This window comes from Barbus barbus (genome assembly GCF_936440315.1).
Source record: "Barbus barbus genome assembly, chromosome: 16".
Classification (NCBI taxonomy): domain Eukaryota; kingdom Metazoa; phylum Chordata; class Actinopteri; order Cypriniformes; family Cyprinidae; genus Barbus; species Barbus barbus.
This window is the reverse complement of record NC_136744.1, coordinates 14,583,481-14,595,896: the sequence shown is the minus strand read 5'-3', so window position 1 is coordinate 14,595,896 and position 12,416 is coordinate 14,583,481. Positions and strand designations below refer to the sequence as shown.

General features: G+C 36.6%; 1 protein-coding gene across 1 annotated transcript; it reads right to left on the bottom strand.

The window, feature by feature from the left end:
* Nucleotides 1–5,651: 5,651 nt before the first annotated feature.
* Nucleotides 5,652–12,176, bottom strand: LOC306882350 (myozenin-1-like). Its single transcript, XM_079436904.1, has 6 exons — nt 12,006–12,176; nt 10,370–10,466; nt 8,655–8,842; nt 8,191–8,434; nt 7,181–7,361; nt 5,652–7,055 (listed from the first exon to the last, which is right to left on the bottom strand). The coding sequence occupies exons 2-6, from the start codon at nt 10,455–10,457 to the stop codon at nt 6,821–6,823; spliced, it is 936 nt and encodes a 311-aa protein (XP_079293030.1). The 5' UTR covers nt 10,458–10,466; nt 12,006–12,176; the 3' UTR covers nt 5,652–6,820.
* Nucleotides 12,177–12,416: the final 240 nt, after the last annotated feature.

Below are 12,416 nucleotides of genomic sequence, written 5' to 3'. Positions count from 1 at the left end.
TGCATGTTTAGAAGGTTAAACCCCAAAATGTTGCTTAAAATAAGCAACTGAAATGTCATTCGTAGCCAGAAACATCAATGAATGCCATATGGGATATTTTTGGCTGTAATCCTAATAATAAAGAGGCGCTGTTGCCTGGATGGACAATGAAAGGGTGTATGGGTCTAATTTCATCATTCATTTGTCCTGAAAATCTGTTATTAGGAGCTAAGCCTTTCTTAGAGATCTGCTAATTAGACATCATTAAAACCAAAGCAGTTAAACATTAAGAACCTGTCATCAGTAATCTCATTCTGCCATTCACATTAAGACATTCAACCAACTGTACTCAAGATACATCATATAAAGCATGAGAAAATTAAATAATTTAAGGTGCCACTAATATTGCTCTTATTGTGACTTTCATATTGGTAATGACATATATCCATCCCAACCAGGGTTAATATAGAAAACATATTTAATATAAAATATTAACATTTTAACTTTTTAACTTTTCATTTCAGCTAAGAACAACTTAAAATTACAAAACTTAACTAACTTAATAAAATTACAATAACTAAAATTAAAAAGAAAATGGAAAATAAATCTAAATAAATAGTAAATATGATAGTATAATTTGGCAATCCAGTGAGCATCAAGTATAATGCCTAAACTTAATTCAACTGATTAATCTATATATATAAAAATTATATATGAAACATAAATAAAAGTTTTAAACCTTGTCCAGGACGGAAGAAAGAGATTTTATCACTGGCAATTCAATTCCAACCTCATATCAATAGTTATCCTCATGGCTGACCTGTTTACATAGTCACTCACTATATGACAAAAGTGTGCCTGTAAGGTTAAATTTGAATTGCACAACAGATCCGTCAATTTGTGCGCCGCGTCTCCTCGGGTGGTCGGTAGTACACACACAGCGCCAATGGCACACGCAAGTAGCCATTCACAAATGTATGCTGTGCTCCCATGGGAATTCTGGGGGAGGGTTAAAAATAGTCCAGAGTTTCAAATGGGTGTCTTTCTCAGAATTTCTGTCTCTCAGCGTGTTTCCACGCTTGAACTTGGCCGCTGAAGCGTCTATATTCTTTTATCATCTATAAACACTGTGTCCTCAACCATGAAATTATTATGCCAGAGATAAGAATGTGGATATTGTGTTTTCATTTAAAGCCAGTCTGGGTCAACATCATTTGGGTTATGCTGTTCTTTTCATATCAGCAAGTGAGTGCAGTAGTTATTAGCTACGTAAAGTCTCCAGAAGTGTTTCATTTTTCGATGGCTTAAGCATTGAGGGTGTAGACTTCCTTATGGCAGCCAACAACTCTATGTCTTCATGGCGGTGTAGAAATTTCATGGTTTTCAAGGAATGTCCGTGACTCAAGCTTTTTCAATAATACACAGAGATATTTAAGCAGAAACAGATGGGAAGGAGAGAGAGAGAAAGAATAGGAGGGAGTGAAAAAAGAAATAAAAAATCCTGTTCAATGACTCACAGACGCCTATTCAGAACAAGGTCAAGCAGTTTTTGTAACAAATTGAGTCTTTTCACCTCAGATATCATAATTGTGCCCAGTAAACATCATAACATCCCTTACCAGCCTAGTGACCTATAGGAGGTCATGTCATGGCTTAAACACACTGTGTAATGACCCTGTATGTCAAATACACTGTCAGCTTCAATTAACGTTCAGTTCGCTGCCTCCAAATCCAATTATTTGTTAAAGCTACTGTGGCCCTTTTCTATGGGAACAGCAAATAGTTCACATGCACCCAACAATGAGACATTAAATAAACCAGGCAGCAGATTAAAAAGCGCAGGGCCTCCATTAATTATGTTTGAGAGAGACCGTGGAAGTCTCTTGTGCTTAGGCATCAGCCTTTTAAGGCTGACTGATGTCCAACAGGTTTTTAATGGTAACTTACCTAAACAAGTCATTTTAGGAAGCAGCATTAAAAACTAAATGAAGCAATGATAGGAAACATGTTTACAGGGGAAGCAATCAGCTGAAATGTTTACACTATGACATTTGTAGGAGGGTCATCCATAATTCTCAGTAGTACTGTCTTCTAAATTACTGCTGCTAGTGGCTTTTTTTTTAATGGAAATATAAGGTATAAAACATAGTATGTACCTTACACGTTACATAACTTTCGGCGTTTCAAAAATTCAGCGTTGCCATCTCAAGAATAAATTGCATTTTAACATGAAACATTAAAATAGAAAATGGTTGTCTTAAATTTACAATATTACTGTTTTCACAATATTTTGATCAAATAACTTAAACTTTCTAGATCAGTATAAGAGATTTCATTAAAATATTACCCCAGGCTTTGAATGCTATTACACCAAACCAAATGGCATATGTAAGCAACTGATGCCAGGTCTTTTCTATTTTAACATTTGTGAATTATTTTTTAAATGAAGTTTATCCACCTGGTCTCCAGGCGAATTTAGTGGATGTAAGTCAGTTCACACAGGTGTCCTAGCTGAGTAACCACAGGTGTACATCAGCACATTAACCATGAACATGTTCAACTTACATTTGCTAACCAGAAGGTGTCCAAACATTTTTGACCAGTTTATCCTTTCTGTTAATTAAAACTTAATAAACTTGGTTACTTGTTTTGCTTGCACAATGTGCTTGTGCTATCTTTCATGAAAATGATTGTCACAGAGTTTAAAATTCATACATGATTAAGTGTTTAACTGTTCGAATTCACTGTATACATTTCTACAGAAAGCAAACTCTGCAGGTTTAAAACTTTTTGAAAGACCAAAGGTAGATCAAGAGGCTTGTGGTTTCAGAAACTGTTACATAATAAGGGATCCAGACTGTCACACAGGTTACATGTAAGAGGGGGGCCTCACTATCAGCTACAGGCCAGCAGACAGAATTTAATGAGAAACAGGCAGGTGCGTGTGAGCTGCACTCGAAAGAGAGCTGGACCGCTGAAAGCATTAATCTTTCTCCATTTCGCTTTCTAAAAGCATTTCTACAAACACAATTAATAAAGAATAAGAAACAAAAGGGCAATGCGGACAAGAACTAGAAAACACAGACCCATTAAAATCCTGCAAAGACACAGTGGCTGCAAATCATTTTTGGACAGTTAAGCCACAATTGTTGGTTTGACACTTCATTACCAATGCAATAAAATCTGTTCATTTCAAGTGGGACTTCGATTTAGATTTTAGTCTGTGATGTGCATTTCATGCAAGTTTGTCTCTGTTAGGATATTGTGTAATACTGACAGGCAATGACAGTCCAAATGTGCAAGATTATTTACACTGACTGCTGTGAGACTTGAAAACTGAAAAGCAATAAACCAACTACATGTGCAATGCCAGCAGCAGTGTCAGTCTCATTAAAATCTCCTCACTGTCCATGACACATTCTACTGGGCTACAGACTACTCAGAAAAATAAATGTATTTCTTTTTTTAATAAAATCCATTATAAAAGTGCATTGTAAAAAAAACAAAAAAAGAGTTATACAGGCATAAAAACAAACATAAGCGGTTTTAATTATATGCTTCTACCTTTCATTAAAAAAACAAACAAACAAAAAACAATCAAAATTCTCTATTGGGAAGTATGCAAATCCTGTGACTTTTTTGTCTTAATTCAGTATACTGGAAAGTATTTATTTACTAAATAAAATGCCTTAGCCTGAAAAATATGAACGGATCATTATGAGTGTATCTATACAGAGAATGATACAGAGAAAGTTTTGATTTACACATGAATGTCCCCCACTCAGCTCAAATGTTCCTTTACCTTGAGAAGTTTAATAAAAGTTACCCTCAAGGGCTTTTCTGTCCCTTCCTGTCATAAGCCCTTAAAAGCATGTTGTGAAATTTACAGGAATCCCATACACCCCCAACCAATTAGCCAGACTGAAGGCTCTGTTTGCTGATGAATGCATGGGAGCGTATGCCCTCGAGGAGTGACCATCAGTATGTTAATTTATTCATTTCTAAATTTTACATAACAATTAGTAGGCTTCTTTCGCATGCATGCCAGGGCTCTTATTTATTTTTCACAGAGAGATTGCTAAAGGAGGGGTGATGAGAGAACATAAAGAGAAGTTTCGGATGGAGGGGTGTCTATTTCATTAATAGAGACATCTCCTCCTTGTTTATGTAACACACTGAAAACTGACTGAATTTTGTGAACGCAAATGAACCAACTCATTAAACTCCAATTATTCTGTTCAATATAGGAAGAAAACCCAAAGTTTATGAATGCTATTATGATTTTATGACCTTGTAATTTCCTCAGAACAGCAGGTGATTGGAATAAATAGATCTCAAAGCAGATGTGTCTCCAGACAAACAAAAAATCCGAAAGTAATGAACCATAGATAGATCATTTTTCAGCACACCTGAATGACCTACACTTCTCACCCTCTCTGCTTCTCACCTGCATAGCCTCTGAAACGCCACCAGATGACATTGGCGGCTAGAGGACAATCAAGTGTATTGAAAAGATGAGAAACCGCTACGTCACTGAAAATGGTGAGGAGCATATATGGTCTTGAGCTGGGTAAGTTAAAACGCACGAGACAGGGCCAGTAATAAATCACCTCCAAATACACAATATCCCTTTTTCTGTGATGCAGGCTTCATTCATTGGCTATAGAAAACAGAACATTTGAAAATGCATGCGTAATTTGCCATGCATGATAGAATTGATGCATGCATCGACACGGTCGAGGCTCAACCATGTGCTTATTCTACTACGTGGCGAACTTCTAGATGCGCAGCGTTGTGTTCGCCACAACGCACAGTGTTCACAGCTTTGTCAGCACATTACAGCATGTGAGATTTAGCGTCTCCTTCGCACTATACCTGTATTACAATACAACCCTCTCGGAAAAGCATAGCCAAAAAAGAAAACGCCAATTTGAAACCCGCCGTGCTGCGTAAATGATTAAATGCTTTCGTTCTGACAGTGATGCATCCCTGTGTTTGTTTACTAGATCAGCACATGCCAGCTACGTCTTAACTTCCCAACTCACACAGCGAGACGTCTTCTCTGCCCTTTTTTTCATGTCGGAGGAGCAGACATTGCTTCGATAGAATGGTGAAAGGAGGGTTTCCTTACCTTGCAGTATGCATCCTCCCCCTGGCTGGTCGGCAGGGTAAAAATCTGTTATTTTCTGCCGCTAAACCTTAAACATCCCTCAGCGTCACTGTGTGCTGCAGCCAAGGCAACCAACTCTCGCGATGTTTGGCGTCTCAGGTGTCAAGTCGACGGAGTGTGACAAGGAGACTGGGCCGTAGGCTGGGATTGTTGTACAGTAAATACATAAGTTCATAAGTACGAATGGGAGTCGTCAATTTTGGAACGACTTTAACAATTCCATGAACGACTTTTGATAAATTTGGGTGTGGGGGAATTATGTTCTTATTACATTTGCCTCTCTCAGCAGTCTGTTGCCAAATTATGAAAACATGAACGGATATAGGCTAACACTACAGGAAAAAAATGCAATGTTTTTATGTTTGCAGACTCTTAAGGACACTAATCTAGAGGCCCAGAATACCAATCGATGCCAAAAAGTGACATACTTTTTTTTTTATCCTACTATTATACTAAAGATTTCAGACATATTTCATTCAAATTAATTAAATTGTATCTAAATAATACAAAGGTTCTTGTTTATTTCAACATGACAAAATAACAAATAAGCAGCCTACATGTTCAGTAGATTTACATCAATTCAGTTACTGATATATTGAATTTTTAACAATTATTTTATATATTTATTTGAATTCTTTAAAGAGAACCGGTTCATTCAAGTCATTTGTTCAAGAATTGAACACTTGCATTGCGCATTTTTTTTATTCACTAAAAAGAACCAGCTCATAAAAGTGATTATGAAAGTCCTCGTGAAATATTGCATACAACCTGCTGGCTGTGGTTAGTATTAGTGCCATAAAACACAGGCAAATATACATATGACCCACTTTCTCCTTCCCAATTTAATTAAAGCAACAAACGACACAGTATTTTCACAAAAGACAGCAACAGAAATGTAAGCAAGCAATCAATCATTTATTAAAGAATGGGCATGTAGTGGTGTGAAGACAGTAGTTATGAGTTTTTATTTGTGAGTTGTTGCATTAATGTTTGTGAAGACATGGATATAGTATATGACTATGCATAATGTGCTCGTATTACATGTAATAATTGTGATCTACTACAGCAGAGACAACAATACTGTGTAAGATGTTCCACAATGTTGTTATAATCATAAGTACATGATGACCATGGCTATAATCAGTATTTACTCATGTAAATGACACCATAATGAAATGGTAAAGTGGGACATTATCTTATTTTAAGAGAGTTTGCAGATTATGCAGTCAAAACTGTTAACCTTAATCTAAGTGACAGAAAAAAAGCAGCGCGTGCCAAGCAGTCCATCACTGCGAATGCTAACTGGACATTGTTGCCCAAGGCACATTATGCTCATTTGTTCACTTCTAAAGTGCAACATGCTGACAAAATAACAAGCGAATCAAAACTTCAGTCTCCACCTGACAACTTCATTTAAGTTGATATGCTTCATGCATAAAATTCCTCCACAAATAAATAGGTATTTCTTTGTTTAAAGCTCACCTTGAGAGGCAGATTTTAGATTCAAATTTACATGTACAGTGAGCGAGATTTGCCATTCACATTTTACATGTCCTCCTGATGGATTGTTGCATTGTGGCTGTGTGCGTAGGTGTGTGTCTGGTTATTAGAGTGCAGCATAATTAGGACAGGCATCATTTTTTGTTGTTTTTGTTTTTTAGGGTTGTGGATTCACAGGTCATCAGTCTCCCCATCAAATGGTATAGTATCCAACTCCATGTGAATGCTGCCTGGTTCAGCGCTACCCCCCCAGCCGATGGGTGTGCGGTTAAAGGAGGGCCTTGAGCCGATACCATGATGGTACACCACTGCAGGTTCAGGCTCCTCAGCAGCCACCTCGATGTCTGGCATCTGGAAGGTCATCAGCTGAGAGGCCTTCTGAAAACCTCCAAAAGGCATAGCACTCCTAGAAAGAGAGAGGCCAATTAAAGGCAAAAAGGAAACCATAGGTTTGATAAAGTATAATTGTCACATGCACAGGAAAAGAGAAGAGGCAGATTGCCCAGCCTATATGAAGAAATGCAACTACACCTGTTGAAGCACTTATATTTGCGCAGCTCATTTTGAGAGCAGGGTCCTGCCATTTGACTCTTCATTGTGGCTAGAAGTTCTTCATTGCCCTTCATAGCCCGTTCCCAAGGGGAAACATATGTCTTCACACATGCAACCCTCTTTTTTGCCTTCTCCAAAGCAGCCTTAGAACTTTCCTCACCTATAGAGAAATATAAACTGATTGAAAGTAATTGCATTCCATTAGTAAAAGTGTTCATTAGTTAAAGGCATGGTTCACCCCAAAATTAAAAATCTGTCTTTTATCATTTACTCACCCTCATTTCATTCCAATCTTGTGTGACTGATTTTGTCCAAAATAATGGACAATTATTGAAAACAAAGAACAGGATTGCAATGACATGAGGGTATTTAAATTAATGGGAAAAATTTATTATTTATATACTATTAGAATTTTCATTGCCTTTTTTGTGCATTGCATGTTTTCATTTTCATTTAAGTTTAATTTTTTATAATTTTAAAATTTTGTAATATGCTTGTAATTTTTGATTAGTATTTGATGTTTTTAAATATTGGTATATCGGTTTCATTCATTTTTATTTCTGTTTTAATTTAAATGTTACTGCTTCAATTTAAACTTATTTCAGTTTCGAAAAAAACATTTCAAATTTTCTAATAGTTTAAGTTTTTCATCTAATATTTGTATTTTATTTTATTTCTGTTTTTAATACACTGTAAAAAAAAAAATTTTAAATCCTACTGTTGATTAATTTTTTTACAGGTGTTTTATCTGAATTTTAAATTTTTCACTTCATTATATTGTGTTTTCCGGTTAACAGTAATGTCCATAAAATTAATGCATAATGTCCTGGCACAAAATTACCAGAACGTTTTTATTTACCGTGTAGTTTTAGTTTTATTTAACGATAATAACTTAGTTTAACACAAGTTTCATGGTCAGTCTCCATGGCAGTTTCTAGTGTGGGTGAGCTGGCTAGTGTATAAAGGTCTCCATCTGGGTTCTTACTCACTCTGTGAGGCATCTCCTGACACACCGTCCTTTCCCCCTGCTCCTCCTGACACTCCGGCACCTCCAGTGAGCCCACCTGCTTGCAGGCCACCCCCTAATCCTTTTCCATAACTTCCGGGTTTAGGAGGAGGCACTGGTGCTTGACCGGCCCCACCAGCCTGGCCAGCCATATGTCCACCAATCAGGTGGCCACCAACATCCATCATCTGGCCCCCCAGGCTGGGCACGAACTTCTGAAGGTTATCCTTTACACAGAGTAACGTCATAATGAGTGGAAGAGTTTCCAAATCAGCATTCAAAACACGTTTGGAATGTTATATTTAAATAAGAAATAAGAACTTGACCAGAATAAAGAATCAGAATAGGATGAATGGAGAACAAACTGAGATTTAGGAATAAGGATCATTTAATGCAAATAATGTGACAACAAATACACAGATGCTGATAGCTCTTATCCTGCCTTACCATGGACTCACTACTGAAGAGGTCAGGATTGTTCTCATAGATGAACTTCTCCACACGAATCTGCCTCCTCTTGAACATCTTGGAGCCTTTGTTCTTCTGAAGGGATAGTTCCTCCAGCATGATATCCTTGGGTGACCTGATCTTTTTCCCCAGGTCAAACTCTGAGGCCTCAGGCTCTGATTCATACTCTAGAAAACAAAAAAAAAAAACATTATTCACTACTATGCTTGTTTAATGTTTATATATCATTAAATGACAATCAGTTGTAATGTATAATAACATAAAGTGCAATCAGCGTTGTAATACTCTGTTGGTTCACTTTTATTTTAACTGTGCATGGTATTATCAGACTAGGCATAGAAAGAAAAACTATCCCAGATTCTCTAGTATCAATTGTCGTCATTCATATTTATACAGATGTATCTTTTTTTCCTGCATTGTAATCATAACAGTAACAAAAGCTATTAGTCACCCTACCACCCACTGTTTGTGCTGGAAAAACAGACACAGTTCCTTGGAAATGTTCGTAACAGTATTAATATAAACAATAAAATCAATCAACAACTTTATCAAGTCTAGTCCTCCATTAGATTTAACATCCATTACATTTAATTCCATTGCATGGAATAAGAAACAGTTTCCTCATATCAAAATAATGTTTTCGAAGGAAGAACATGTAAACATGTATCAGGTTTGCAAGAGTCTCTCCATTCTTCCACAGCAACAATTTTTCACTCACATTCAAAAGCATGAAAAAAGAACATATCAATTAGACTTAATTTCTGCTGGAGACACTTATGTAATTTTCATTCAGTGGAGTAAATGTCCCATGATTATAATGATGAAAGGGAGGGAGAAGTGCTCCGGTAATAATCAGAGACACTGAAATCTGCAAGATGCATGTTGTTGCTCCTCATTAAAACATATTAAATCCAGACGCATGAAACCTTAGTGACAGGCCCTGAAATGAAGATGATGTTCCCAATAAACAGTGACACTGCAACACAGGCGATTGAGCAGTTTGCATGCTGTCTGTGTTGTGGCATGTTCATAGTCTAATCTCTATAATGACATCTTTCAAAGAAGACATCTTCTCACCTGTCAGGAAGGCTAAACAAACACACTCTTTAATTGTATGGAAAATAACTGTTATTTAATCCCAGACCACAATATCATAGTCAGAAACATACAGTATATCATTCTGAAATATTTTTGCAATTTAAAAGCATATTTTGAATAATAATCTAATTCTTATGCTGATTTGGTAATCAGGAAACATTTCTTAATATTACCAATGCTGAAGAAAGTTGTGTTGCTTAATATTTTTTGTAGAAACTGTGAAACCTTACCATTTCAAAATTTTGGTTTCAATAAAATTTAAAAAAAGAAAAATTAATACTTTATTCTGCAAAGATGCATTAAATTGGTCAAAAGAGATTTATAATGTTACAAATGTTTCAAATAAATGCTGTTCTTTTGAACTTTTTATTTATCAAAGAATCCTGAAAAAAATCTGTTTCCACAAAAATATTAAGCAGCAACACTGATAACAATAATTAACATTATTCATAACTGATACTAGCCGAGCACCAAATCAACATATTGGAATGATTTCTAAAGGATTATGTGACACTGAAGGCTAGAGTAATAATGGCTGCTGAAAATAATGATTATGTAACAAATCAATCATAAAGCCAAAGTTGTGGGTGTTTTACCATCTTGGGTTATGTGCGACAGGTCAGTGATGATCTTGGAGGGCTTTTTCCTCTTGTTGGGTGGTGCTGGTGTTCCTGACAGAGGCATGATTCCAGACTGGGAAAGCAGAGATCAGAGTAGATTTAATTATGTACTAAAATGTATCTCTGTCTTGTCATTTTGCAGTAGTTTGGAGTAGTTTCTGGTTGAAAGTAAATGAACAGACATCATTTTTTGTGGTGTAAGCAAAGTCTGCAGATCACACTGTTAGTCCCTGAGGAATAATACAGTTAGAACAGACACTTGCTGAGTGTAGATATGAATGACCTCACGTTCCTCAGATTCCAAGGACAAGTACATGTATGAAGACAAACATATAAATCACCACAGTATTTGATTTGTTCAGGGTGGTATTTTTCAGTTTCCATATATAGTTAGTATGAGCCTTACAGAAAAGCAAACTCTAGAATCACAGAAGAAATTAAATTTATTTTTTTATTATTTTTTTTTTTTTTTACAGTTTATGAGGTCAGGTCATTCCTACTAATTTTTCAAATCAAAACACATTAATTAATATTCTTTTTCTTTTAACTAAAATCATAAATTTCATTTTCCATCCCTTATATAATTCCTAACAAAAGCTAATTTGGTAATGATATCCTTTTCCAAGAAGCTACATCATTTTTTGTTGGGACATAAACAGCACTGACGTCAATAAATGTTAGCAAATGATTAATGCATATAAATTGTGATTTTGTGCTATTAGTTGGTTTGTCTCGCACAAAAACATTCCATCCAAATTTCACAAATCTATTTACAGATTTTAAACACTGAAAAATATCCAGCTTTAGCTCTTTTTTTAATTTTCATGTTCCATTTTTCTTCATGCCAAAGTTAAAAAAAAAAGTAGTAATAATTAACACGGTTTAGGCTATTTTTATTTTTTTTTAAAGCCTGGGCATGGAAGTCCAGTTAAATTGCAGTGTAGGCCTATCTTTTAATTTTTATTTCATTCGTTTTCCTGCACACAGTGTATCTGCTATTTTTTAAGGCTCTGAAACACTCCGTTGACTTCACTGTAACTCAATACAGTATGGCTATTTTTAAAGCAAGACCTTTAAGTGGCAAGTCATGCCATTGGTTTTTATTGTCAGATACTCAGGATTGGTCACAAACACACACATAAACACACGTACAGTTACTTAATGCATTGTAGAAAACGGAAATCTCCCTCGAACTGAAACTACACCATGGATTGATGTGTGGTGAGCGGTGGTGAGACGAGGAGGGCGCACTGACCCACCCTGTACGTGTAAAATAACCACGAGCTGGGGTCCACCGGGCTTAAGTTCCCCCAGCTGGACAGTACAGGCTTTGCATTCCACATAAAATCATCGGTCAGGTTGGGTGGGAGTGTTTAGCACATTCCCACTTTCTGGCAGCAAAAATGCATCGGAGCATTCGAACTTCGATTATTCTAGTCAATCCAAACTTAAAATGAGAATGTGCCATCAGTGCTTGCAAACTTTTAGAGTGGGTATCGCACCAGCAACAGGAGTGTCTGCTGGCCATGTTTTCATTGCCGTCGTGCAGCTGTTAGTTTAACGATGTGTGCGATTAGTAAAGTGACAGAACAAAATCACATAATCCACTTACCAAGGCTCTAGACTGCTTACAGGAAGTGGTCTCAAAGGTACAGTGATAAAAGGAAAAGGTTTGTTGCTAAAAAGTTTACCAATTCCAGGGTACCTTTGACCTGTGGCTGGACCAAGAACCCAAGGCGTGCAAAATCCAGTTGGGACTTGAATGGCAGATCTTCATGGGGGGAGGGAGAGTCCGGGTTTGAAAGGGGGAGTGAGGGGTAAGGGAGGAGGGGGGTGCATTTGGTCTGCACAGCACTTTGCTGATGGGAATATCAAGAGACTAATATCTTTCTTGCAGATGCTTCATTAGCTAAATATAGAGAGACCGGGTGATTGCACATAGTTATCAAATAACTTGTGGTAGATTTACACTTTTTCTTCTTTCGTTAATCACCTTCCACTCGTGAGAGGATTTTCACTTTTT

Excerpts from the sequence above, each read along its gene's own strand:
- LOC306882350 (XM_079436904.1), bottom strand. The coding sequence starts at position 10,457 with ATGCCTCTGTCAGGAACACCAGCACCACCCAACAAGAGGAAAAAGCCC. Across the intron at positions 8,843-10,369 it reads GTCGCACATAACCCAAGATG|AGTATGAATCAGAGCCTGAG; the intron begins GTAAAACACCCA and ends TTTGTTTTCTAG. Across the intron at positions 8,435-8,654 it reads TCTTCAGTAGTGAGTCCATG|GATAACCTTCAGAAGTTCGT; the intron begins GTAAGGCAGGAT and ends CTCTGTGTAAAG.